At 42.1% G+C, this 27028-nt stretch overlaps 2 protein-coding genes across 2 annotated transcripts in view; one reads left to right on the top strand and one right to left on the bottom strand.

Annotated features, from left to right (window-relative positions):
- The window catches only part of LOC130178546 (neurocan core protein-like), a 48294-nt gene extending 26969 nt beyond the window's left edge, over positions 1–21325 (top strand). The window contains exons 12-20 of the mRNA XM_056390888.1: positions 4762–5919; positions 9891–10007; positions 14200–14313; positions 16190–16241; positions 16465–16571; positions 16957–17039; positions 17474–17618; positions 18685–18867; positions 20062–21325. Coding sequence (XP_056246863.1) covers positions 4762–5919; positions 9891–10007; positions 14200–14313; positions 16190–16241; positions 16465–16571; positions 16957–17039; positions 17474–17618; positions 18685–18867; positions 20062–20180 — 2078 coding nt within the window. The 3' untranslated portion in view covers positions 20181–21325. The remainder of the gene's footprint in view (positions 1–4761; positions 5920–9890; positions 10008–14199; positions 14314–16189; positions 16242–16464; positions 16572–16956; positions 17040–17473; positions 17619–18684; positions 18868–20061) is intronic.
- A 1306-nt stretch (positions 21326–22631) lies between these two features.
- Positions 22632–26935, bottom strand: tm6sf2a (transmembrane 6 superfamily member 2a). Its single transcript, XM_056390889.1, has 11 exons — positions 26878–26935; positions 26606–26720; positions 25502–25605; positions 25294–25391; positions 25104–25207; positions 24927–25009; positions 24699–24823; positions 23974–24075; positions 23768–23860; positions 23568–23687; positions 22632–23468 (listed from the first exon to the last, which is right to left on the bottom strand). The coding sequence occupies exons 2-11, from the start codon at positions 26695–26697 to the stop codon at positions 23259–23261; spliced, it is 1131 nt and encodes a 376-aa protein (XP_056246864.1). The 5' UTR covers positions 26698–26720; positions 26878–26935; the 3' UTR covers positions 22632–23258.
- Between the last annotated feature and the right edge of the window lie 93 nt (positions 26936–27028).

The following is a 27028-nucleotide window of genomic DNA, read 5'->3' as shown; positions in this document are numbered from 1 at the left end:
TATGAAACTATAAAAGAAAAAGGAGAGTTGCTGTGTACTTTTATCTTGCTACCTGTATGGTGAACTTCTTATCCTTGAATGCTCCAAACTATATATGAAGTCTCCTTTGTCCCACAGCTTCCCACAGTCATATTTGGCTACATTTTCCTCTCCATACACAAGGTGACTTTAACTGTACGCCTAACTGTCCCCAAAAGAAGCATGACTTTCTCAAATCAGCTGATATGATTAGAATTAGTTTATAAGACAAAGTGCCCGACTCCATCTGATGAGCAAAAAGTGGATCCATGGAAACTAATTAGCAAGGAAGAAGTCTCAGAACTCATTCGTACTCTCAAGGGAGTACCTCCCCCCTGGTAAGCCCCCTCACAGATATGCATTCAGATTCCTTTAGCCGTCTCCCCCCTACTTCAAACCTCACCCACATCCCTGTCATTTTGAAGAAAGATAAACCTCCTGACCTGTGTGGCTCCTACAGACCTATCATTTGAATCTGACAGCAAGCTGCTCTCAGAACTTCTTGCCAGGCAGCTGGATAATTTACTCTTTTAAACTCAGACCAGACAGGATTTGTTCACGGACATTCCTCAACCAGCAACATGAGCATTGTGCAGTTTACTACTTGGAAGAAACAGAAGGCCGCCACTGGCTGTCTCCTCAGATGCTCTGAAGGCCTTGGGTATAGGGTCAAGTGGAGCTATCTGTTTGACGTACAGGAGAGACTTGGGTTTGGGGGAGGGGTTGTCCTTTAAAATCATATATCACTCACCAACAGCTTGTGTCATAACAAATGGTTCAGGTCTTACTTTTTCTTTTTTTGCATTTTTTAATTAAATTAAAAAAGACCTAGAGCGATGGCGTGACCTTCCATTGTCCTTCACTGGTGGAATCAGTCTCATTAAGATGAATATTCTCCCTTGACTTTTATATCCCCTGCAGATTCGCCCCCTGAAATTACAGAGGAAATTCAACCAGGACTTAGAAAAAGGCATTTTCTAATTTTATTTGGCCTAGACAGAGGAGTAATATACTTACAACTACCTACAGATATGGATGAACCTTCTATGCCTAATTTTGTATCTTGGAACTTGGGCCGGTCATGCATGCCACTTCTGGCTTTGGTTACATATATATCTGAAGAGAGAGATTTGTATTGATTCCTGGGTATCAGAGTCTGGTATGATATGACAAAATATCTAGGACGGAAAAATGTGAAATCTCCACTGTCTCCTAATATCTAAAATCCTGACTTTCCTGCCTTCTCTTCATGTGTTCTCTAACAAGGGGATTCATGCACTTGGTGACTTATTTAAAGTTAATGCTCTGCTGTCCTTCCAGCTGCAGCAAGAGATATTTGATATTCCCAAGGGTTAGGGTTATTTCTTTGGATACCTGCAAGAGGCATTTCATATCTTCTCAGGTTAACTCCTCTTCTGAGAGATTTACCTTGAAGAGCCAAAACATTTTATATCATCATTTTATTCACTTCTCGGTTCCTTTGACATATGAGTTGGCAAACGCGTCTCATAAATGACAAAGAGATATAGGTACTGAATATATTGGAAATTATTGGAAAGCGGCTATAGACTTGATCTGATCCACGTGTACATGAAAGAGCCTAAGGGAGATTCAGCATCAGTAGATTCTTCACACTCTTGTTACCGTGCACAAAATAAATCCCTCTCTTTCTCCTCTGCCATTCTAATATGGGGATGCATTTCCATTTCTTCTTGGGGTGTAAACTATTTTCCAGATTCTGGGCATCTATTTCCAATGTAATTAGTGGAACATTTAACATAAAAATGAAAAAAAAAAAAATACTTTCTTTTTTTCCTCTCAGACCCTTCCACCAGGGAATTGCACTTCCATACATCACACTACAACCTTCTTGAGAAGCTCACTTTAATTGCACGAAAGTGCGTCTTGCACAATTGGATCAAAGACTCCCCGCCAAGTGTCACCCTCTGGTACAGGGACATTTTTAACACCCTCCCCCCTTAAAGATTACAGGCTGTCTGAAAAGGAAAAGACGAGCTGTTCCTCAAGGTTTGGTCTCCTTTTCTAGATTATTTACCCGCAGACCTGAAGAAACCCCACCCTAAACTCACAGAGGACTGCAAACAATGGGCTATTTTCATCAATGAACATACTTGTTTGGTATCTGTTTAGGTTGAATACTGTGACTTTTTTTTATTTAATCTTATTCAATTATTTCTCTTGGGGGGTGGAGGGGGGTGCACAGCTCTCTATCATGTGCTGTTCCATGTTGAAACTCAGTTGAAAGTATGTAAAAATTCAAATAAAATAAAATGTAACACAAAGCTTGCTTTTGTGTTACATTAGACAGCCTTTATAAAGCTTGCTCTTCAGCTTTATAAAGGCCATTTGCAGATTTGCTTTTGTAATTCTCATTTCCCCACAAGCATTTAGAAAGTAACTTACCAAAAGGAGAGACTTTTAAATTCTTTCATCTAACAGCGCTTCAGATGAAGTGTTTGTATAATTCTTCACAAGCTCTTGAATCCATTCTTTAAAATTTATGAGGCCACATAACAAAAATATGTTGTTTATTTCTATATTCATAATTGTATAAACATGTATACAGTACGACAGCCATACCAGAATCTTTATATTACTGATTGAGTGGAAGCTAAACCTGGAGAGAGGAGAGGAAGCTCTGAAGCTTCTCTGCTTAGCATTTTGAGAGTTCAGCCAGCTCCTGTCTTGGCTGCAACTTAGGCATGTTTGGTTAGATTCACTCATTTAGGCACCTTTCCAATCAAAATGCAGGTTTTTTCTGACTCTACCAGGCTCTCAATCAAATGGAAACCCTCATCGTTGAGTGGTTTAAACCACAGCTGAACCTATTTTGCTGTACAAATAGACCCATTTTAAGAAATATATTTTAATGGAGTGCTTACATGGAGCATCCAGAACCGAAAACAGGAGTAGCCTGCTTGTTTCCGTGACTGTGGCTGCTCTGTGCCACGCAGAGAAATCATGTCTCCAAGTGTCTCTCTTGAGCTACATGCCCATTATCAACACTGAGGCACAGGCATCGTGGGATGAAAACATCAGGTTTCTTTCACACATGAAGGCAGGCAGACGATGGAGAAAGACTGAAAACAAACTCATCAACCTGTGTTTCCCACTACTCCAGGGGGCCTTCGGCTTTACAGGTCTTTATGTGCTGGCTGTGGAAGAAAGCCGTTTTCAAATGGCAGGCATCCCCGCTCGCTGTTCGTTGAAACTGTGTTACAGAGTTGTTGATTCAATTCTGAGGCAATTTGTGAGACTGTGGTGGTCCTTAGTTTCATTGTGTTTGGCCTGATTGTGTGTGTGTGTGTGTGTGTGTGTGTGTGTGTGTGTGTGTGTGTGTGTGTGTGTGTGTGTGTGTGTTGGTCCAGAGGGGTTTTAGACCTTCACTCATACGTTTATTGTCTTTATTTAGTTTAATGAAAAGTGGTTTCAGTTTTAAAGTTTTAAAGTTTTAAACATGATAATGACATGAAACAATCTCTTTAAATGTCATCAGTAATAGAAACATATCTGTGAACAAGCTCAGATAAGACTTCGCCTGTTCTTGCCATATATTGTCATACATTTTGAACATTTTATTTTAGACACATTATTTAATCTTGCCTTGACAATTCAGCACTACATTCATTTATTTTGGGTGTAATTACTGTGAACGGCAGCAGCCAGGGCCGGAGGCATTATATTTTCAGGTTGTCCGTCCATACGAACGTACGTACATCCCATTCTTGTGAACGTTATAAATCTCTGTAACACCTTAAAGGAATCTCTTCAAATTTGCTACAAACATTCATTTGGACTCAAGCATAAACTAATTAGAATTTGGTGGTTAAAGGTCAAAGGTCAAGGTCACAGTGACCTGAATGCAATATCTCAATATCTGTCCACTGGCACTCAAGGATGAACTGATTAGATTTTGGTGTTCAAAGGTGTGTGTCACTGTGACCGGACAAAACACTTTTTTTAGCCATATCTTGAAACTTCACACAGCAATTAAGATAAAATTTCACACAAATGGTTAATACTTAATATAACTCTGGACAAACAAGGATGTAATCTGCAACGAGTCTGAGTGGGGGAGGCAGACAACCACAAGGCACTAATTCCAGTCTTTTGTTGTGATTATAACTCAGATGTGTACATGAGTGGCTGGTGTTCAAGTCAGAACCTGGTAATAACCTTAACTCTGATATGACATGAACACGGTGTAATGTTCATTTGAAAGCTCACACTTAAATTCAGTGTTGAATGTTAAACCTTTCAAACAAACAATTCCAACTGTCTAACTGTCTTTGTAAACGTAATGACATGGATTTCATTAGTTCATCCATCCCCTACACACAGCGTTCTCTGGCTATATTTATCCCAGCAGTGTTTGACAGTAATGTTTAACATACTGTAGAGGGAAATGTTCAGCTTTATTCCAACCTTTCCTTTAAACGCTTGTCTTTGCGGTGTCCACAGAGCTTTTCTTGCAAGTGCTGATAATATTGAAGTGTAGACAGTGCTGGTGCAGTGGTAGAAGAAACATAACTGATGAGTAGCTCATACAGCTTTGAAGCATTTGTTTTTCCTCTCTTGGCAAGACATAGAGAATCCATAAGATGATTCTCACTTTGTTCGTCACTCTTGGCTTTGTCTTTTGCACGTTTCCCTCTGTCTGCCATAATTGCACGCCTGACTTTCCTTGCTCTTTTCTTTTTCTTTGCTTTGCGCCCTCCGCAGGTTTGCTTTCTTGGGGAAGTTCATGGTTCAGCAGTACCCCAGAGGAGAACGCTTCATCAGCCAGTGAAGACTCACCCACTCGTCTGGCATCTACTTTGGCCGCCTCCGGTATTCCTACGACTACAGAGAGCACCAAGAGCTGGGAGAGTTCAGAGACGCACACTTTCACCGCCTCCAGCTCTGCACCTGAAATTACCGCATCCAGCGGGGATACCTGGGTCCGTGTTGAAGCAGAGACCACAACCCAGCCGGGTGAGAAGAGGGAGGAGACAGTGACCTCCAGAGCAAGCGGAAGAGGAGGCAGAGGAAGGGGGAAGAAGAACAGAGGGGAGGACAGGAGCAGAGGAGAAGAGAGGGGGAGAGGAGAGGAGAAGGGGAAAGGAGAAGATGAGGGGAGCGGAGAAATCACCGGAGCAGAGGCAAAAGGGGAAATACAAGTCTCACGACGACCGGTTGGAACAAGTAAACCGAGAGAAAGATCCAGAGAAAGATCTAGAGAAAGGGGTCACAGGAAAGGACAGTCCACTACCACCACCACCACTGCCACTACCACCGCCAGTCCTCCAGAGCCCACAGTGATGACCACTCCTGGGTCAGAAAGCGCTGACTTTTCTACGTCTAAATCCCCGTCCGCTTTACCAGCAGAAACCCCGTCCCCGTCGATCTCACTAGACCCATATCAAACACTGTCCTCATCTCCATCGCCATCAACCTCACCATCCCCGTCCATCTCAGCGTTTATGTCCTTTTCTCAATCATCGCCATCTCAGTCCCCGTCTCTTTCCTTTTCCTCCTCCCCCTCTCCATCCACTGATGCACCATTGTCGACCTCCCAGACCCCATCCCTCTCACCCTCGCCAGCATCACCCTCTTCCCAGTCCTCAACTCAAATGGTTGGATCAGGAGACCCATCTCCATCTCCTCTCTCAGAGAACCAGGACAGCGCCACCAACCCCCTAACATCACTTCATTGGGTCCCAGTGGAGAAAGCGAGTCACAACAGCTCTCTGGATTATCCTCCATTTCTGTCGGGGCCCTCGGATGAGGAGGAGCCGGCTTGGTCTCACGCTGTGGGCTCAGGGGCCCTGTTACCTGGCAACATGGATGAGGAGAGCAGCAGAGGATCAAACATCAGTACCATAACTCTGGGCCAAACGAGTAAGAACTGTTTATCTGTTTTAAGATGTTGAACACTGATCACTATTTTAATTTGATAGTCTTTAAGGATAATTCTGATTTATTAATTACAACTTGAGTTTTATTTTTTTGTATTTTGGCAATCATTTCTGGCAGGAATAAAAACAATTTAATCGCTGACACCTGTGGATACGGCAATGTAATTTAAAAAAGCAGGTCAATAAAACACAACAGTCAGATTAATCAAATTTATCTGCAAGAGAAAACACAGACAAAGTGTAAAACAATTACCCAAACTGCCTGTTTCCATCTCTGTTTGCTCACTGCAGTTATACATGCGCAGAGTGTTTGCGATGCTTTGCTGCGAATGCTACTGATATTTTGGGTGCGCTCACTTTCTCACTCTTCTGAATTAAGTGGTTCAGACATTCTGGCAAAACTATCACCTTGTTTATAACCAGTGCAGTAACACTTTACTTACCAATGCATTACACCTCTGTGGTGACCGTTTGTCAGTAACCAGTAGTGTAGGGATACAGTTTTTTACATATCTAATCCAGTAGTACGCTGACATTTTATGGAGGTCTCATTTTGTGCTGTCTGATAGTGCGTTCAGTGTCTTTCAATCTCTCGCTGTACTATCGGAATAAAGGTAAAAATGCCCAAAAATATAACTTGGAACAAAATAAAAGAAGAGCTGTCTGTTACACATTAGCTTGGCACAGGGACCGGAGTTGATGGGCGGTGGTTAGCCTCTATCTAAAGAAGAGAAATGCTACTCCAAAATTGTCTTGCTGTCTTGCTCACAGTAGCCCACTTTGAGACATTACCTGGCTTTGTTCATAGTGAATAGGTGTGTGAACCTGCTTGTGGTAATTGGAGCTAAGAAAGCATTAGCTGTGGATGGATAGGCTGGCTACTTATTACATGATAATGTCTTGTTTTCTATTCTTACATGTGTTAAATACAAAATGTGTGATGTGTGGGTGTGGAGGCTTTAAAGGCACCTTGGACAGAGCTGAACTGAGTGATGAAATGTAGCAAGCGATGTGACTAACCCTTACTGTGCAATCTCAGGAATGACTTTGCTAACACTGTTATTATAAAGAAACGATAAAAATAAGATCCTGGTTGTAAAAGAACAGAATTGTTCTGTAAGACGGCCTTTTCATTTCCCCTTCCCCTGACCTCTCCACTGGTTTATTTATTCAAAACATTCAGTGTGTATTCCCTGGCTACATACCTTTTATTCCCATCACAAGCAGAGATCACACCCCTGCCACCATACACAGTCTGTCCATTAAGTCTGCAGCACTGTATATCTCAGTGAAGCCCCTGGCTGGCCACCTGGTTTACTACTTATTTCCCGCTTGATAATGAGAGCGCATGCAGGAAACATCTTATCACCCGGCATTTGAAAGCCCCACGGACATCATGCTATCACACATTTCTATGGTGATTTATTTTGCGCCCTTTGAAAGCGGCTCATGTCTGCAGCAGGCGTGGCTGAGCTGCCTGCTCGGGGTGCGAGGGATCTGCAGATGGAAATCAGCTGTAAACTGTATCGACAAGAAGCCGAGGGTAACCATCTGGACTGCTGGTGTACAGTATGAGGGTTGATTGATTGACTGAGAGACCCTGGAGTCATGCAGGCAGAAGGCCATAAACACACAAACACACTGATATCTTTGCTGCACAAACAGAGGAGGTGGATGGATACGCTTGCAGAGAGATTGGACCAGAGTAATGGCTTTCAGCGTACATCTGTCTCACTCACGTGTGCACACTCCCAGCTCCTGCTCAGTCCCCTGTGGTTGGGTTTCATGGTGGTGGTCAGTGTTTGCTCTCCTGACTGGATCACGCAGCACTTCATCAGTTAGTTCAATCAATGAGAGAGGAGAGAAAAAAGGGGCCTCAGGTTGGATTCAAGGACTTTCAGCAGCGAAGCACATTGCACTAAAACGTGGACACACACAAGCACAGATACACATGGATTCACGCTCAGAGCACAAAGACGCAGTCATCCATCAAGTTTCTTTCTCCTGTTTGATTTATTTAAACTGATTTTTCTTCATTTTCCTGTAACATTTAAATTGCAGATAGTTTCTTTGTTTTCACCTTCGTCTTCGCGCTCTCCTGCCTTCACAGAAATGCCAACGATGTCTTTAAACTCCTTCTCCAAAAATCATATTTCCAAAGTAAACCGTGTTTCCACTGCAGTATCTGTGATTACCCATAGCAAAGGCTAGGTGTGATGTGTAGATTAATGCTTTGAGGTTTCCCAGTGCTGCTGCTGCAAAGTATCATCCCCTAACCGTCCTATCTCTGTAAACTTATTAGTTGGGTTTTGCTGTTGCCAGCTTGTTGTTGTTGTTTGTGCCGGTGGTGTCAGCTGCTGTGCGGAGCGAGGGACAGTCGGCCTCCTTCTACCTACTATTGATTTTTCTGCACCACTCGCTTTAATGAATGGCCAATTGCACAAGGTTTATTTTTCACACTTACACACACACACACACACACACAAACACACACACACACACACACACACACACACACACACACACATACATACTGTCGTAAATCTGCTTGTCATAACAGTTTATTTGTCAAGGCGTGCCATGACCTTGACTGATGCAGAGGGTGCAAGTCCACGTTGGACCAGACTGCTGTACATTAAATGAAATGCATGGCTGGTTTTAGCACCTGACTTCAGCAGAATTCAAACCATGTGCACAGAGGTTTACTTTGCAAAATTTATCATAAATCTATAGAGTTAAAGTTATTGAGAAATCTCGCTCTGTACCAGAGTCCTTGATTGAAAACTCTCTATCATTTTTTTTCTTTCTTTTTTTTATTTATTTAAGCCCTGAACATTTATTTTGTCCAATACAGCAGCCGGCATGATGATAATTCAGAGGATGTGAGCTTGAGATGTCTGCTTCTGGTTAGTTATTGACCAGGATCAGCTTCAGGGCTAATCATAGCCAAGGTATTGATTTTCGCTCATCGTGCCATGTAAACACAAACACACACACACACACACACACACACACACACACACACACAGTGTCAACCTGCTCCAACCAACACCACCTCCTCCTAAGCAGTCCTCAGTGTCAGAGAGAGAGAGATCTGGCAGAACAAAGACTCCCACAGCCGAGCTTTTGCGGACAGGATGAACGAGTGGTGGTTTTCAAAGACCTTAAGTTGCTATAATGAGCGGCTCAGGGGAGAAACACGTGGTGGTGTATCAATTGATATGGAAATGTGTAATTGTGGAAGGAGACCACACACACGCACACATTTTGGGGGTGAATAGCGAGGCCGAGGTGCTCAGCGGGAGGTCTGCTCATTTCTGTTGAGGATGGCTAATGTCTGAAGTTCTCACGCTGCCCACTACGCTCGGTGGAGTGAGCCAAGGCTTGCTTTCCATATGGTAACCATGACAACTGTGGCTGTGAGTGGATGGCGAGGTTGAGGCTCTGTGGCTTCTGATCCCTTTGAAAAGAGACAGAGTGTGAAATGGATATGTGTGTGTGTGTGTGTGTGTGTGTGTGTGTGTGTGTGTGTGTGTGTGTGTATGTGTGTGTGTGTGTGTGTTTGTGTGTGTTTGTTGTAACCGCTGGTTTTAGCTGAACTGCAATGATGGAAAATTAGGATGGCATGTGTTTTTTTTTCTGAGTCATACATTGATTTTTATTTTTATCCAGAGCAGTGCTGAGGGGAATTGCGTTGAAGCCATCTGACTTTAAAGGATCACCACGGAAAGAAATAAATGGAGCTTTACTCAGTCTGTAGAGCTTAAACGCACGTGTTGTATCCCTTCCCAAATAAATCACATTTACAAAAAAAACTAACAAAAACATTCTCCTTTACATTATCACTAATTAACTCCCTTTTTTTGAATCCCTAAATCCACCCCCCCCCCCCACACACACACACACACACACACACTCACACACACACACCCCCCGTCCGTCTGTCTCTTTTAGTGGAGGTGGAGCCCTGCGTGACAAACCCGTGTCTGCACGGAGGAAAGTGCCTTCCTCAGGGAACGGGCTACAGCTGCTACTGCCCACAAGGATACACCGGGGAGAACTGTGAGATTGGTGAGTTATGCTCAAACACACACACACACACACACACTCGCAAACATATCCCACACAAACACACACACCGGCATAATGAAGCCAGCTCTGGTCTGTACATATTGGCCTAAGGCTTTTCAACGGCCTGTTGGCAGGTCAGAGGCTGAGCTGTCCGTCACAGTGAGAGAGGAGTTTGACTAGATACTAGGGTCAAAGGTTAGGATGAGACTGTCAGAGAAGGGTGATGGTAATTGTCCCTCAAGGTCGTAGCCATGGTAGCTTTCAATGGCAACGTTTTCTTCTCACAAATAACACTCCTGGCTAAAGTAGTGCCATGTAGCCAAGATGCTGATTGCATGTACAAATGGATCTATCTCTGTGATACTGTGCCAGCGCTCAACGATTCTCTGACTTGCTGTTACACCCAAAGACATTATTACAGTCACTTGAATTTTTAAGCTGATTTGATTTCTTGTCCCGAACGTGAAGGTTTTGGAATCATGTCAAAGCCTAGCTGAGTTTCATCATGGCTGAAAAAAGAAGAAAGAAAAATCATTTTATGGCAGAAATCCCAGATTCAAATCAGCACCAACAAACAAATCAACACCCTGAATTTCATGGAAATCCATCCATAGGATTTTATGAAACTAAGAAACAAAGAGCGGAGCAAACATAACCTTCTTGGTGGAAGTAGCTAAAGGTTATTTGTAATTATACCCTCAAAAATTCACACATAGATTGGACATACTTAATTACAGGAAGGACCAGGTCAGGATCGCCTGCATGAAGCGTGCGACAGTAACTAGATTCAAAATCTTCCTGATCAATCCTTTGTTTACATGGAATTTTCCTCTCACTCTGAACCGCCTGTTATCTTTGGCAATGACAAGATTGGGCAAGAATTATACTTGCGGAGGTGTCACTGTATTTATGGTGCAGTGGTATCAGAGAGCCAGATGTGTTTCTTTTTTTTCTTCAAGGTTAAAATATACACCCACAGTCAGCCACGTAGCTGCAACTCCAAATCTGACGCTCACAAAGCTCCAGCCACAGCAGGCGTCACGCTGTGTCCCAAATCCATGCTGAACACTGATTCTAAGCAGGTTTGGAGAAGCTGACAAAATAAATGTACTCAAAGCAAACAGCGTGCATTCAAAATATTGTCCATTTCTGAGTGTGCTGTTGAAGGAAACTATTACTTACTAAACCACAATGCAAAGCAGAAAGGAAATGAAGGGGCTGCTCACAGTTGAAAAGATAAACCATGGATGGTGGATGCCTCATCGTCCCTACTGGTTCTTATTGATATCTTTCATACTTTGCTATGACTGTGAAACAGGTAGTAAGATGACTCAAAAAGCCTCAAAAGTTCTTCGGGGCGTCTCGGTGGCTCACCTGGTAGAGCACATCTGACCCCGTGGCCCTTTGCTGCACGTCACTCCCCCTCTCTCCCGGACTTTCCTGTCTCTCTGTCACTGCACCAATCGAAATAAAGGCAAAAATGCCCCAAAAAAAAGCAAACTCTGGTTGCATCAGACATTGTTGGCCATGTTGGAAATCAATGATGAGTACCACATTGTATCAGGTTTACAAGATTTTTTGCATCATTGTGATGAACACATTGTTTTTTCAGGTAATTATTAATTTAATTCACAGTCAAATATATTCTATAAAGGTTCCTCAATCAAGTTTGCACAATTGTATTATAACATAATACTGCAAATATGTATTGTGTATATTGATATTGAGATAGAGGATTCTGTGCATCCACTTTTACTTCCCATTTCTTGAACTAAACTGGTTCCCAAATATAGTTGTGTTTTAGAAGAGAGCTTCGCTGTAGCTGATCCCCTTTGTCCCGCAGCAGGTAGAACTACCTCTGCAGAGGTTCTGTGACACTGTGACAGAGGTACAGTATATATCTGCCCTAAGGGCCCTAATTTGTTCCTTAACACATGCTCAGCTCGTTAGGCAGCCATTCCTCAAGGAAATGATCGCTTCATGAATAAATGATCCACATTCTGGCTGTGAACAACTTAATATTTACTCGATTTTGTCGGTTGTTCGTGTCATAGAAAGACAGAGGGACGGATGGAGAGACAATCAAAATGACAGCCAGCAGCTGATGCGTGGGTATGCTGGAAGGCTTTGTTATGGATTTGCAGAATTTGCAGTATTATCTCTCGGAGGAGCAGCTTCCCCTCTGCATAATGGATGAGAGGGACTAGAGGAAAAACAAAGAGCTGGATTGATTTTAATAGAAAGAAAAAGTTGGAACTGTGAACTCGCACATCTCAAGGTCATTCAAGGTCATTGATTTTTTTTTTTTTTTTTTTTTCATAAGTTAGGATTTTTTTATTATAGAATTAAGAATATGAGGTCCGAGTCAATACCAGTGCTGGTAAAAAAAAAGACAAAAATGTAAAAAAAAAACTTCCACATCACATTGTAGGGAATCCAGCCTCTGCCCTTTTTGACTAAACACACTAATGTGTGATTGTCAGGTGAAGTTTCATTTGCCTAAACTATTTGGAGATTATCTGGCTGGGTTGCACCCACACTGTTTAATTTAATCTCTAATAAATGACAGTCTGAGCTTGGTACAACTATGATTAAAATGACTAATCCTTGATTCATATTATAAATTTTTTGGTACAATTTCACCACACTTTAGTAAGTAGAGAAGTAGATCTAATCCTATATCGTGTTTCTGCCACAGTGTTATTCCTCTGTCATGGTGGTTTGAAGTGATTTGAACCGATGAACCAAGCTGTCAAAGAAGGCTATTTTCTCAATAAGATAAGTGGCTTTTGAAAAACTTTAAGGCTACTTATGCCTTTAAACTGCTATTTGATCTTACAGACAAACAACATAGTTTGATTGATCACAACTTTGAGCCCGTTACAAGAAAACACATTAGCTCAAATCTACGCTTTCACACTCTGTCTTTCTTCAAAAATAACAGCCTCATTTTCCTCCCTCTGTCATAAAAGAGCTGCCATCTTCATAAACACATAAACAACCCCTGTTGTCAGATTAAAGTTAGATCAAACCTAAAAGTATTTGATGCCAAAGAAAACATTAAAGTTAGGTTAGGTTACTAAAGCCGAGAAAATTGTATTTTAAAAAAGATTCAAAAACAATCTCATTTAGTATCACACTAGAACACTGCCATATTCACTTCTTTTTTTGACTAGACTGAAAACGAATCCTTATGTAGCCAACCTCACCAGTGTGAAGTATGAAAGTCTTGTGTGAGGCTAAAGGTCATTCTGGTTTGATCCGTCTGACACATTTACAATAGCTCCTCATAGCCACTGACCTTTTTCAGTGTTCAGCTTCCTGCTTGAAACTAAGTAACTGTTGAGATCTGAGGAGATACTCTGAAGTAAGTTTAAACTTTTAAGTAGCTCTCTTTCTGCACTCTCGCTGTGAGTTTTAATAGATTTCTGCAGTCCTGGGGTATATCTGTTATTCTGGGTCCAAAAAACCCCACAGTGTTGAAAGAAGATTACATGCCCTCCATTTACAATGATAAAGTGATGCTTTATTGATCCCTGTAGAGAAATGTTCCTCTCGCCTGCCACAGAGAGGTTAGAGAGCACCGTCAGCTGCAGAGCGGCAGCCCTGGAGCTGGTAGCGTATCTGTTGTTGCTTGAGGACTCTTCAGCAGTGTGGAAGTCTGCCAAAATGGGGGGCCGAGCCCAGACCAAGTTCAGCTCTATCTGCTCACTCGTCCACCAAAATTTATGTCTACACTTTAACAGCTTTAAAGGAAAAGCAATGCAGACTGCCGTTTCTCCCTCATTCAGTCCTTTGTAAAAGGAGACAATGAACAAGAGACAAAATAAGAGATTGGACATACATCAAGTTAAGATCTGTAAACGCATAAAGAAGGATGTAGCAACACTTGAAAGGCTTTTAGAGTGTCTGTGAGAGAATGAGGACAAACAAGGAATGTAAAGGAGATTAGACTGTCTCTATTCTGCTCTCACCCTGTTTGAATTATGACACTATACACACCGACATGGACACCTTACACTGTTTAAACCGGGAGCAATGACCAGCTCTTCTTGTGTCACTTCTTGAACGCCTCCGACTTTTTTACTCCTCTTCATGAACAACATCTCTTCAGCAGAAAACATCTCTTAAGTTTGAACCCTAATGTGATCTCCAACCAAGTCTGTTATCCTCGCTTCTTTCCTCCCAACAGATGTTGACGACTGCCAGTCCGAGCCATGTGAAAACGGAGGCACTTGCATTGACAAGATTGATGCATTCCTCTGCCTCTGCTTGCCCAGCTACGGAGGAGACACATGTGAGAAAGGTGAGAGGGAGAGCACTGCACACACACACACACGACTCCAAGCTATCTGAGGACGATTATCATGCATTACGTTACTGGACTGAACAGCGCCAAGAAATTCAGTACGTTGTTGTATGTGCAACCACAGTGGTGAACTTATTAAGATTCCCGGCTGTCTGACACCAGCAGTAAAAGGTGCTGGTGGAAATAATCCTGATCAGTGTGCAGTGTCTGTTACCGCTATATGTCATAATACAGAATCGCAAGGCTGCATCTCTTTGCAGCTATCAGACAGTGTATCTGTGCGTCATAGGGCTGCAGGGTGATGGATACTGACTGGATCTCCTGCGTGCACAAAAAGCACCAGTTACTATTTGCACATTTTTTTGTTATTTGGTTGGTAGGACTCATCAAAAACACAATTTTATTGTGTTTGCTGTGATTGTAATAGTGTTTTTATGGTTCAAGATTATTGCTGTAACAGTGTTATGTGCTGTTTGTAGATTAAAGGTGCCCTGTGGGGTTTTCTTGTAAACATACAAAAGTGATGTTTACATTCAGTGTTTCTTCCCAAAACGCATTGTGTGTATCCCTGAGGTCATACAAACAAACTTGTTGATTCAATTTTTTTTTTTTTCTCATCAAACATTTGCAACGCAGCTTTTTGGACAAATGCAATGACTAACGCATTTTTTTACATCTTTGTTTGTTGGCGTGCTTCTTCCATACTTCATACTGCTGTGCATGTTACTGCCACCACCTATCAATCAAACAGAATTTTTTGGAAAGAGGGATATAAAAGAGAAGACAATTTATAAAAACAAGCAGAATTAAATTGGTAAACTCACAGAATACAATATCAAGACAATCAAGACAAATAGGTGTTAAGATAATTTTAAAGGGATAGTTTGACATTTTGAAAAATATGCTTATTTGTTTTCTTGCTGAGAGTTGCCAAGATACAATTTGTTAATCTGAGCTTTAGACATGCTGGTAGGTTGATTTGGCACCTTTGGACAAAGCCAGCCGAGCTGTTTCCAAAAAATAAGTAAGTAAATGACAGTGAGAACCAAGGAGGCAGAGAAACAAGCCACAGAAAATATGCAGGCGGATGTGAAGCTGTGTCGCTAAATATAAACCAAACTAAGCTAGCAATGAATTGGCTGAGTGTAAAAACAGTCTGATGCAGGCGCTCAAATATCAAAATAGGCAAATCAGGATCCATGTTACGTTATCAAAGAGGCGTACGGCAGCAACCAACCCACAAGTACTGGCTCGGCAGTCCATGATACAACAAAAAGGAGGCAGTCTAGTCTCTTGAGCCCATGCAGTATGAACACTAAACACAGAGGCACGAGTCACATGTATGTCCGTGTGGTATGTGGCACTAATCACCCCCCATACCACACCCGCTGATTCATCACCTCACTGGTTTTAGCCACCTCCAGCTCCAGATCTGTCCTCCTTATATATGTGTGTGTGTGTGTGTGTGTGTGTGTGTGTGTACTGTGCACTAGTTGTAATGAGGATTAATGAATATCTAACCTTTGCAGTTATAAATGAATTCACAGGCCTTGGTGTTATTAATGAATACTAATAGTGCAGAGAGAGGGCCACATGTGCAGTGAATTGAAAACGAGCCTGTATAATTAGACTTCATGTATTTAGCCTCTCAGGATGCCAAAGCCATATATTTTAGTCTTTATTTGCCAAATGAGATAGAACGCTCTGCAAAAGAAGCGTACGGTTCCACTGCTTCCTCTCCTCCTATCTTAGACAGACTATTTTGTCTTTTCTCCATGTTCCTGCATTCAGCCACACATTTTTTTTTCATGCCCTTCAAGGAATAATTTTAGCTTCTGTCATTTCCGCTCCTCCTTTCTCTTCATCTTTACAGACATAGAAGGTTGCGAGCATGGTTGGAGGAAGTTCCACGGCCACTGCTACAGGTAGGAATGATGAAAAAAGAAACTGGCAGCACTGGGAAAATAAATGGAGTCACAAAATATTTGCCTGCAACCACAGGTGCCTCGTCTATCTGCATTACTTCTTTATACCCTTGAGTTTTCCCTGACACACTTACCGCAGTGCTCTGTACCAATTAGGCTTGTCTCGCTGCATTATGTATGAAATATGTATTTTCATATCCACTTTCACTGCGTCGTCCCAAAGGTACTTCACCCACAGACACACCTGGGAGGATGCAGAGAAAGACTGCAGAGAGCACAGTGCCCACCTCAGCAGCGTCATCTCTGCTACGGAGCAGGAGTTTATCAATGGTATGTGTGTATTTATTGTTGGTCTGGTATGTAACACAGTTATGCACAAAAACAAAAAAAGGAAACAACTAGAGACATAAATCAAATTAAACATGATGCCTGCACACTCAGAAACTAAAGATATAAAACAGGATAAACAGGATTAAAAAAAATAAACAAAACCTTCTCCATAGTCGTCCTGATTTGTTCATCTACACTATGATGCAGGGAGAGGACAAATGAAAATAGAATACAAATGAAATGATAGAGAAGAAGGTGATGGAATAGACGAGTCAGAAAGGGACAGAGAGTGTGAAGCACAGAGATATACTGTATGCCAGGGAGTGTGTAAGTATGTGTGTTAATTAGGTCAAAGAATCATGTTGTACTGGAATTTTCTTTCCAGGTCTGGGTCATGACAACGCCTGGATCGGACTGAATGACCGCACAGTGGAGGAGGACTTTCAGTGGACTGACGGGAATGATCTGGTTAGTGATCGCCGTTCTGTTGTGCCGCCGACTGCGAATCACCAACTTTAGTTTTAAAGCCCCTGACAACATTCATGATGAAATGAGTTTAAAATACTCAAATAATGTGCATCGTCAGGACAGTGTGGGCGATGTTTGATCTGATTGGACAGACGGCGGTTTGAATCAGATAAAAACACCAATACAGAAAACTGTTCTGACTCTATTTTGCATGCAGAAAGATGCTGTTGCTCATGATAAGAAACTGATCGGGATAATATGTTTTTTATGGTCATTTAAATCTCATTTATAATTTTACAAATGGCATTTATCTGAAAATACCAGTGTTCATCTTTGCCTGAAGCAAGGGGGAGTAAAGATTGTTGATTTCCACAGTGACAGCCCTGACAAATGAAAGCAGATGCAGCTGAATTGTGCTGTTTGCTGTCGTGCAGGTATATGAGAACTGGAGGGAGAGCCAGCCCGATAACTTCTTCGCAGGCGGCGAGGACTGCGTGGTGACCATTGCCCATGAGGATGGCAAGTGGAACGACGTGCCCTGCAACTACAACCTGCCCTACATCTGCAAGAAAGGCACAGGTACAGCAAGACGGCTGGACTGTACTCGGCAACAAACTAACTATTCCTTTAGCGCAATTAAACACATGCAAACAATCAACAACTTTCTGTCCTTCCCTGTTTGATAAATTGAGGTCCAGCATGACTCACAGCGTAATAATCATTTCATGTGGAGAGAATTTTGCTGTCTTCATACAACTCGGTTCCTTGTGTGTTGACCAGCTGGCTGCCTGTTAGTCATCAGGGCTCATCATCAGTTCTTGTGCTCTGTATGTAGGAAACATTTCTTTATCACAAAGCGTCAGGAGCTGCTCAGACTCTTTTTTCTCCATTAAAGGTCACGGCAGCAGATGCTCTAAAAAGTTAACCACAAACTTAAGTGAAGATTGCGATTCAGTCTCCAACCATGTATTGATTTTTGAAAGCAATATCCACTGGGCTCACTTACATTTTTGTCCACGCAGCAGAACTGTATTTGCAGTTATTACCAATTATTACCTTGTTCACAAATATGATCTGAAATTCCTCTGAGCCGTTTTGCCAGGTTCTCCTAATACCGCTCCTTCCGCCCTCTGTGAGCCACAACTCAGCCGGCCTGAATGTGAAAGCAGTGAGATCATGTGGGATGCAAAGAGAGCGAAAGCCGGGGAGCCGCTGAAGACACAGAGGATGGTCAGGAGGAGTTAGGAAAGGAAGGAGACAGATGGAGGAGGACAGGGAGAAAAGGATAGAGTAGTGTGAGTGTTTGTTTGTCGGGCTGTGGTCTCATGGCTCTGTGGTTTGGCTGTAGTCCCTGTCTACTGCAGAAACCTATTACCTCCCTCTGGCCTCACCACAGTTCAGCTCAGCTATCAGATACAGCAACAATGCTGCCATCTACAGGCAAAACACAGCTCGGTTACTGTGCCTTTAAAATAGATTTGTTTTATATAAATACTAATATGGACTAAGTGGAGGTGGAGACTATTACCATACTTGAAGTCGTGGGCTTTTGGCACCAAATATGACTGATGTGAAATAAATACTGCATGTACACCAACCTTTATCTGTGTTATTTACATGGTTTTAATTGAATTATTTTTGGCAGTGTTGTGTGGGACCCCGCCCACAGTGGAGAACGCCCATTTAATAGGCCGCCGGAGGTCACACTATGACATCCATTCGGTGGTGCGCTACCAGTGCTCTGAAGGCTTCTACCAACGTCACATCCCCACCGCTCGCTGCCGGGCTGATGGGAGCTGGGAGAGACCCAGGATCATCTGCACAAAGTGTGAGTATTCAGGAAAAGGCAAAGGAAAAGTATGAAGCTTTATATTTATTTTTACAGTCCGTTTCAATTATTTAACTCGTAGTATTAGGCTGTCATTGTAAATAATTGATTTGTTTTGGCTTTCCTTGGCAGATATAGCCTAATTTCTCATCTTTATGGGTGAATGGCTAATGGGGAATAATATGATCTCAGTGACTCTGACTGTGGCATGATTGTTGATCAGACAGGCTGGTTTGAGTATTTCACAAACTGCTGATCACCTAGGATGTTACACATAAAAGTGTGTAGAGTTTATACTATTTTGTGAAAAACAAAAAAGAAAGATCCAGTGAGTGACAGCTCTGTGGACGGAAACGCCTCGTTGATGAGAGAGGTCAGAGGAGAATGACCAGACTGGTTGGTGCTGACAGAAAGGCTACAGTAATTCAGATAACCACTCTTTACAACTGTGGTGAGCAGACCAAGCATCTCTGCATGAACAAAGGTCAAAGCCTTGTCAGGTTCCACTCCTGTCAGCCAAGAACAGAAATCTGAGGCTGCAGAGGACACAGACTCCCAAACACTGAAAAACAAATCCAGGCTGCTGTTGTAATGGTGTTTGAATGCCAGTTGTTGCTGACCTATGTTTCCCTTTATGGCCACAGTTTACTGTCAACTAATGGCTACTTCCGACATGATAATGCACCATGTCACAAAGCAAAAGTCATCTCAAACTGGTTTCATGAACATGACAAGTCCAGTGTGCTTCATTGCCCCCTCCCCCCAGAAATTTAAACAGTGTCATAGTTTGTCACTAGATATATTGGTTGTAATTCTAATTCAAAACTAATAGAACAAAAATGTTTTTAGTTATGTGTCTAGGTAAAAAAAAAAATACCACAAACCTAGAACCTTCTTGCTGTGAGGCAAGGCCACATCAGCGTCAGCCTTACAATACAAATATAAAGTCCCTTAAAATATGAAAAATATATAATGCAGAAACATACAAAGTAAAGGTAAGTCAATGAGAAGGGCAAACAAAGAGCAAGATATAAAAATATAAGCTGATATGGTGAGCGGAGGACTTAACTCACTGGGTGCAACAAGTGTGAGGAACAGTCACCAAAATCAGAGTTGTGTTGTTTATCTACGGCACTGCAGCACATGTACAACATAAAACAAGATAAACATACGCGGTTCCTTCTCATTTTTTAGCCCGGCGATCACACCGGTACAGACGCCACCACCACAATCAGCACCACGAGCGCCGCAGCCACAGGAGACACGGAGGAGAGGGACACAAGGCCAGAGAGGACGCACACAGCTACTACTGAACCAAATAACACAACGTCTGCGATGCCTAGGTGCTAACTGTGGCCCATAAAGAAAGACAGTAGTTCACATCACTCTCGTTTCCTTTCCCGCTTCTGACCATGCTCTCTGTTTAGCTGACGAATAAGGTTTTCTTACTCTAACATAAAGTATATCTCCATGTCACCGAGTTCGGGTGTTTTGATGCCTCTTTTTTTGTTTTCACTACACTTCCTTTAACCCGAGGTCCATGCGAACACTAACTGTAACACTAACTCTTATTAACATCCTCCCTCCCTAACGTCTCAGTACAGTGAATCCTTCACCTGTCTATGAACTAAAGCCCTCTAGACTGACAGCAGTGTGTGAGCATGTGTGAGCGTGTGCATGTAAGAGAGAGACTTACAGAAGTGCTGAGTCACATTTTTCTTTTTTTTGTAAAAGTTTGCTTGTTCTACATGAAAAATGACTCATCCTAGTATTCTGTTTACAAAGCACAGATGTGATGATGCAAGATAGCATTCAGTCCCTGATAACCCTGAGCTTTTTGTATGTGTACTGTAGGTGTTACTTTTTTCGATAGAGTACCTGAATAGCTGGTTCGTCTTAATCTACTGACATGCTTTTTTTCTGATATTTGCTATGTTTTTGTGTAATGTTACTATTTATTATGAATCATTTGCTAGTGAATATGCTTTCTTTTTTTACTTATACTTCAGAGAGCCGATGTAACATCGTTTTTCTATACCAGTATATAAGTCCAACAATCAGTAACAAAATTAATCATGATTGCCTCTAATCTCTGTATTGTAAGTATTGTGGTGTTTGTTATTGGCTGATCCCTGATCAATAGCTGGACCCTGCCCAATTAAATAGACTCCCCTGTTCCCATAAGCACTCTCACCTAATAAATATGTCCCATTGGCATAGTTAGTTTGGATGGGATTATACAATACTTTCGTGAGATAACCACTTGATTGTATCTGAATTGCTGAATACTTTCAATCTTTGCACGGCTATATTTACATGATGGGTAGAATGTCACAATTTTTTTTGTCTTTGGTCCCTTTGATATTTGATCGATCATCCACTTTTTTGGTGTTCTTATGACTTTTTGTCCTGCTGTTGTATTTCATTCTTAATAAAGTGAGAAAAAAAATGAACAACATTCCTGAGTATCCTTCATTTAAGCCAAAAACAAAACAACAAATTTATCTGCTTATATCTTGTAAACGTCTCAACAACTATTAGATTAATCACTGTGAAATTTTGCATAGACCCTCGTGGTCCCCAGAGGATGAAGCCCGATGAATTAGATTATCCCCTGATGTTTCCCATAGCGCCACCAGCAAGTCAATGACATCCCCTATCAAGTGACACATCTTTATAGTGTGAACTGAAATAATATCGGTGACTTCCCTGACTTTTCATCTAGTGCCATCACACAGAGCCACTAGCAAGGCTTTGTTTCACTGGTGTGTCTGTGCACAGATCCTATAATCCATTCGTCTTTGACAGGAAAGTGCTGTTGTGCTTAGATTGTTTCTATCATGTCACCAGTTTGGTACTCCAGCAGATGAAACTCTTTGCTGCTCACTTTATTTCGCTCTCTACACTCTGGGCAATAGTTTTATCCTGTTTGGTACATGAGCTCATCTTGGTTGTGTCAGTGAGCAGAATACTTGAGGAGAGAGAAGGATGACCCCATGCGATGAGTGAGACATAACAGATTGTGTTTGCCAGAATCAACAGAACCCCCGGTGTGAAAAAAGAGAAGATTTTTCTTATGTCGCAAAGTATAATAAAAGTATGATTTTGATCTGATAAAAAAGCAGTTCAATCACAGGGATGATCATACATCTGTCATAGGCGTCCCCCCCCCCCTATGTTTAATTCATCTCACACCATGGTCCCAGTTTCTCTACACTTCCAACAGCAGCTACAGTCCTGTACACACAGCATGTGAGGACAACTTTGATTCACCTCAAAAGGCTAAAACAGTTTACGTGATGCACAGCTGGCTGATGCGTCACGTCATCTTTTGTGCTGCTGTTGTGTGTGACAGCTAACCTAAATCCAGGGTTCAATGCTTATCAGTTTGACTACCACAGCGGTTCACTGTACATAGGGCACAATGACATCACCAGGCAGGGACAATATTGACTTCTGAGGAGATCGTCCTATTAAACCAGCAAACCGCTCAGCTGATGAATAAAAGCAGATTTCAACTTTGGATTTCGTGATCGTGAACCTATGGCCTGTTACATGTTGAAAGCACAGAGAGACATAAGCCAAGAGACTCAGAGAAACTGCGTCACTTGAGATGACTAGAGCTAAAATGTTAGTTAATAAGTTGATGAGTTCAAGGGCAGAACTATTTTTAAATCATTTTCGGTCAAAAACAGTGTCAGTGAAAAATGGATTGCTGGGACAAAACAGAACAATCTGAAGACATCACACTGGGCTCTAGGAAATAGTGATACACATTTTTTTTTTTTTTTTAATTATTACTCACATTTTATAGACCAAATGATTGATCAATCAATCATTAGTTGCAGCCCCAGTAACAACAAATAGAATCACCAAAGACGGTGCACAGTATCCATCACCAGGTCGACTTTTCTTCTTGAGTAACATCTGCTACCATCTCCCTTATCACATCAACGTAAGTTATTCAGACTTTCAAGATTTTATAAGTATAAGTTCACTGACCCTGTCAATGTTAGATCGGTAAGAACAAACTTTCAGCTGTAGAGCTGCAGAGATTTTGGTCTGGATTTCTGCATAGAAAGATGTAGAATCATGACTTTACGAACTGGGTGTCTGGATGAGTCACCTGAAAGCTGTGTGAGACGATCACAGCCCTCAACTCCATCAACAGCCTTCTTATCAGGGTCCAATAGTCCATGCAGGGAGTGCTGCACGAGGTGACTGATTTTCAAAACAGTTGACTCAAGAGCAGTGTCTTTAGATTTCCTCTGGGTTTTGAGGTTGAAAAATTGTGAGTTTAAAGCAGTTTGTCCACAAAAGCGAGTCCACAGAAAACATTCGGCCCATCACAGCGTGAAGTATTCCTCGACAGCCGGCAGCTGGTGTGTGGTTTAGTTTTTCTTCTTCTCGTCGTTGGTCTGTCCCTTGGGAACAGGATTCATAAAATAAGCAGGGTTAGTGCGGCAGCGCAGGGCCAGCAGAGCCGGCGCAGCAGCGAGCAGCACATTGAGGGTGATAACAGGCCACCATTTGTCTGCTGTGACTCGGTATGTGAAGGGAGTGCGGGAGTGCAGAGATGCACCAATATGGCACCACTGGTTCTGGAGAGAACAACAGGAAGTCAACATTAGACTTGTTATGTGGCATTTTGCTTTTTCACGCTATATGAATAACAACGAACACATTATAACCAAAGTTACCTGAGCCATGGCTGCAGCAAAGAAGATGGTCCAGTCTAACATCCAGCTGCACCCGGGTGTTCTCAGACCATAGATGAGGACCGTCAGCAGGGGAAGAGCATAGAACAAATGCACCAGCATCTAGAAGAATTGTGCACAAAAATCAGTTATAGATATACATTAGATTTGCTTTAATCCTGTGCATCTTTCTCCAGACTGACCATAACCCTGGGGAAGCCGACTGGGTCTTTGAGGTACGGCTCGTACTGATAGATGTATGTGAAACAAGCGTCCAGAGGACAATCCAGCACCACCTGGAACACAGCAGGAGGACAGAGCCGTATTCAAACATGTTACCTGATATCTCAGTGAGTAAGGCAGACATACTGGAAAAAGGCTACATAAGCTTGCATGTGGTTTTACTCACAAAGCCTCTGAAAACAGAGAAGGCCATCGCTCCCACTAACAGAAGTGAGAGAAGCAGGTCGAGCGGGCGGGACAGCAGACCTTTCTTCTGCTCCTCTGCGATCTAGTCAACACAGACGCATTCTCAGTTAATGTAGGCACTGTCCATTTCTTTATTTTAATACCTTAATAGTGATTAAAGCCAAATTTATATAATGATAGGGACAAAATTGGCTAAGCAAAGGATTGATAGTATCAGCACTACAGCAACTGTTTGAACTGTTTGACAGGCTGTATAGGTATGTATATTTGTTATAGGTTTAAAGTGTTTTATTTTATTTATTTATTTTATGATAAAGCCTATTATTAAATATGTGTTGGCCAAGACAGATCTTTATCACAGTAAAACGCATTAATGTACAAAACAAAAAATTGGTCAATATATCAAATCTCAAATATAGTCTAGTACCTGTGTGAGCCTAAAAAAATACAGCATCATTCGGGCTGTGATATCATCATAAAAGTCAATTAGCACAAATTAGTTGATCCTCTATGGCAGTGGGTCCCAACCTGGGGTTTGGATCCAACACAATGGGTCGTGTCATGAGTCTAAGAGGTCGCAAGATTATCATCAGAGGTGAGGAAACAGGAGAAAAAAATAGTCTAAAAAGGATGGATGGTTGGATGCCACTACTCTACAGATAGGCTATTCAGAATATTGTAAATGTGTCATCAGTGGAAATGTACCTTGTCCGCTGTGACAACCGGCATCTCTCTGGGTCTGCTAAAGAGCAGGGAAGCCGCCCAGAAAGGCGCCAGAAAGAACGGCACATTCCTCCAAAAGGCCGGCCGAATGTTAGACCCGTATTTACCTGCACAAACGAGAACGTCATCAGCAGAAATGGATCTCAAACAACACTCGAAATTAAATACATACACACAATGAAAAGCAGTGCTTGTGTAGGCAGCTCTCACCGATGACCACTCCCGGGATGAGAACAATTTGATGGGCGATGGAGGAGCCCGTCCACAGCAGGCCCAGGCTTCGATAGGACTTCCTGCATGAACAGAAAAGCAACAGGTTTCATTAAGACGAACCCACTGAACACACAGCAGACAGGCAGAGATGGCGGCGGTGATGCCATAGCTCACCCTCTGAACATGCGGTGGATGATGGTGAGGAAGAGGACAAAGTGAAAGACGCCTTCCCAGTAAGACATCATCACAGCGTAGGCCGAACTCAGATGAGGTTCACCCTGAAGAGATAGCATCATGCAATGACATATAAACACCATCATCAGGAAGTCGTATTTAGGAGAGTGGGAGGAAAGGTTTATCTTACCGCTTTTAGATAGAAGCCCATGAAGCCAGAGATGAAGCCATCCTGCTCTAAAGCATTAGTCAGGCCCACCATGCAGGTGAAGGAAAACTCTGCAAACGCTGAAGAAACATATGCAGGATTTTTATTTATTATTTTTTTTTTTTTATTAAACACCTTCTACACCTTTAATTCACTGACAATGTCAAAATATTTGTTTAACTGGTTTTACCATAGAATAAAGGGTCAATTTTATTCTTGTGTGGCACAGTGAGGAGAAGGAGAAGAAGAACCGATCCCAGGACAACCATTCCCATTCCCAGGACAGGCAGAGGTCTGAGGAGTGACAGTGACGGACACAGTGAGAGCTCATTCATCAGTCCACAACCCTGCAAGCATTTAACTACCAGCAACTATTGTGATCATCCATTTGTCGTTTATGTCAGTTTTCAAGCAAACAGTCACCAGTTGTAGCTTCTCTGTTGTGAGGATTTGCTGCTTCCCTGTGTCATTTGTGTTAATTCACTGAATACCATCCAATTCTAGACAGTTTGTCAGACAAACCAGACAACATGAAGACGTGTCCTCCTGCTTTTTACCTCTGCTTTCCAACATTTACATTCAATCAATCACGAAAAATAATCAGCAGATTATTCAAGGATGACAATAATTGTTGGTTGCAGCTCTAATTTTACTAGAATGTACAATCTCCCTCACATCCACACTTTCATCAGAAAAGACAACCCTCACAACAATTTTCTCTAAGGTGTTATTTCCTCCATTATCCTTTTAGAAAAAAAAAAAGATCTAACACTGGATGTTGCACAAAACAGTTTTAAATATCAGTCAAGCCATACAGTGATCATATAGTTAAATCATTACTTTTAAAAGTGTATCTCTATGTATCAGTTGCACTGATCTTGGCGCAGACAGGGAACACCAGTGAATTTGGGTGATTTATTTTCATTTAAAAGCCTTGCACTCGGGGTAATCAGTTTAGCAATTTAATATATTACTTTTACGAGTTTAATCTATTTCCCCTCAACTAATTCATTTTCATCTGCTCTCGTTTTGTTTTTAAGGCCTGCGTGAATCTTGTTTTCAGTGTGGGCTTGAAGAATCTCAACGGTAACTTTAATGGACGTTGAGCACGCCCTCGCTAAAACCGTCTTTTCCTCCAGGCTGTGGGCCTTTCACCAGCTTATTAATATCAGTACGATGCCTCCATGCTGCAGGCCAAGCTGAGAGGGAAAATATAGTGTATGCACGCACACATGCACACATACACACACACACACACATACATACACACATACAGACACACATACACACTTACTCCTGAAGCGCAGGGATGTTGTTCAAGGTGTACAAGACTCCAGGAGCCAGGAGGGAGAGGAGAAACACGGACACTTCCACCGGCGGCCTCATTGTTGAAAAACTGATTGTTTGACCTATTTTTAAAAATAACAAAGAGAGAGAGAGAGAAGCATCAAGATGGAAATATCCCCAGCTAAACGCGCTTATTGGCTGTGAAACGAGGCATGTTTGAAGCCAGCGTCCTCTCCACTGCCGCAGCCGAGGGAAGGAGATAATTAGAAGGAGTGTCACCAGTTGCCTTTTGATCTGTGATGAAACACCATGCTGCTCCAATGAGTCTGCTATCTGGTAGCTAGGTCTCAAAGTTCAACTCAGGGGTCATGTCCAGCGGGCGAAATTTTAAAGGGAAAGCATGCAAGATTCAGATTATGGATTTCTGACT

This window comes from Seriola aureovittata, chromosome 12 (assembly GCF_021018895.1).
Source record: "Seriola aureovittata isolate HTS-2021-v1 ecotype China chromosome 12, ASM2101889v1, whole genome shotgun sequence".
Classification (NCBI taxonomy): domain Eukaryota; kingdom Metazoa; phylum Chordata; class Actinopteri; order Carangiformes; family Carangidae; genus Seriola; species Seriola aureovittata.
The sequence above is the reverse complement of the archived record's forward strand: the minus strand, read 5'-3'. Positions and strand labels throughout refer to the sequence as shown.

What these genes read in the sequence shown, in the direction of transcription:
- tm6sf2a (XM_056390889.1), bottom strand. Translation starts at nt 26,697, where the DNA reads ATGAGGCCGCCGGTGGAAGTGTCCGTGTTTCTCCTCTCCCTCCTGGCT. An exon ending in ATCCACCGCATGTTCAGAGG is followed by an intron (nt 25,010 to 25,103) that starts GTGAGCTATGGC and finishes CTGTTCATGCAG; the next exon opens with GAAGTCCTATCGAAGCCTGG. An exon ending in CGGTTGTCACAGCGGACAAG is followed by an intron (nt 24,076 to 24,698) that starts GTACATTTCCAC and finishes TGTGTTGACTAG; the next exon opens with ATCGCAGAGGAGCAGAAGAA.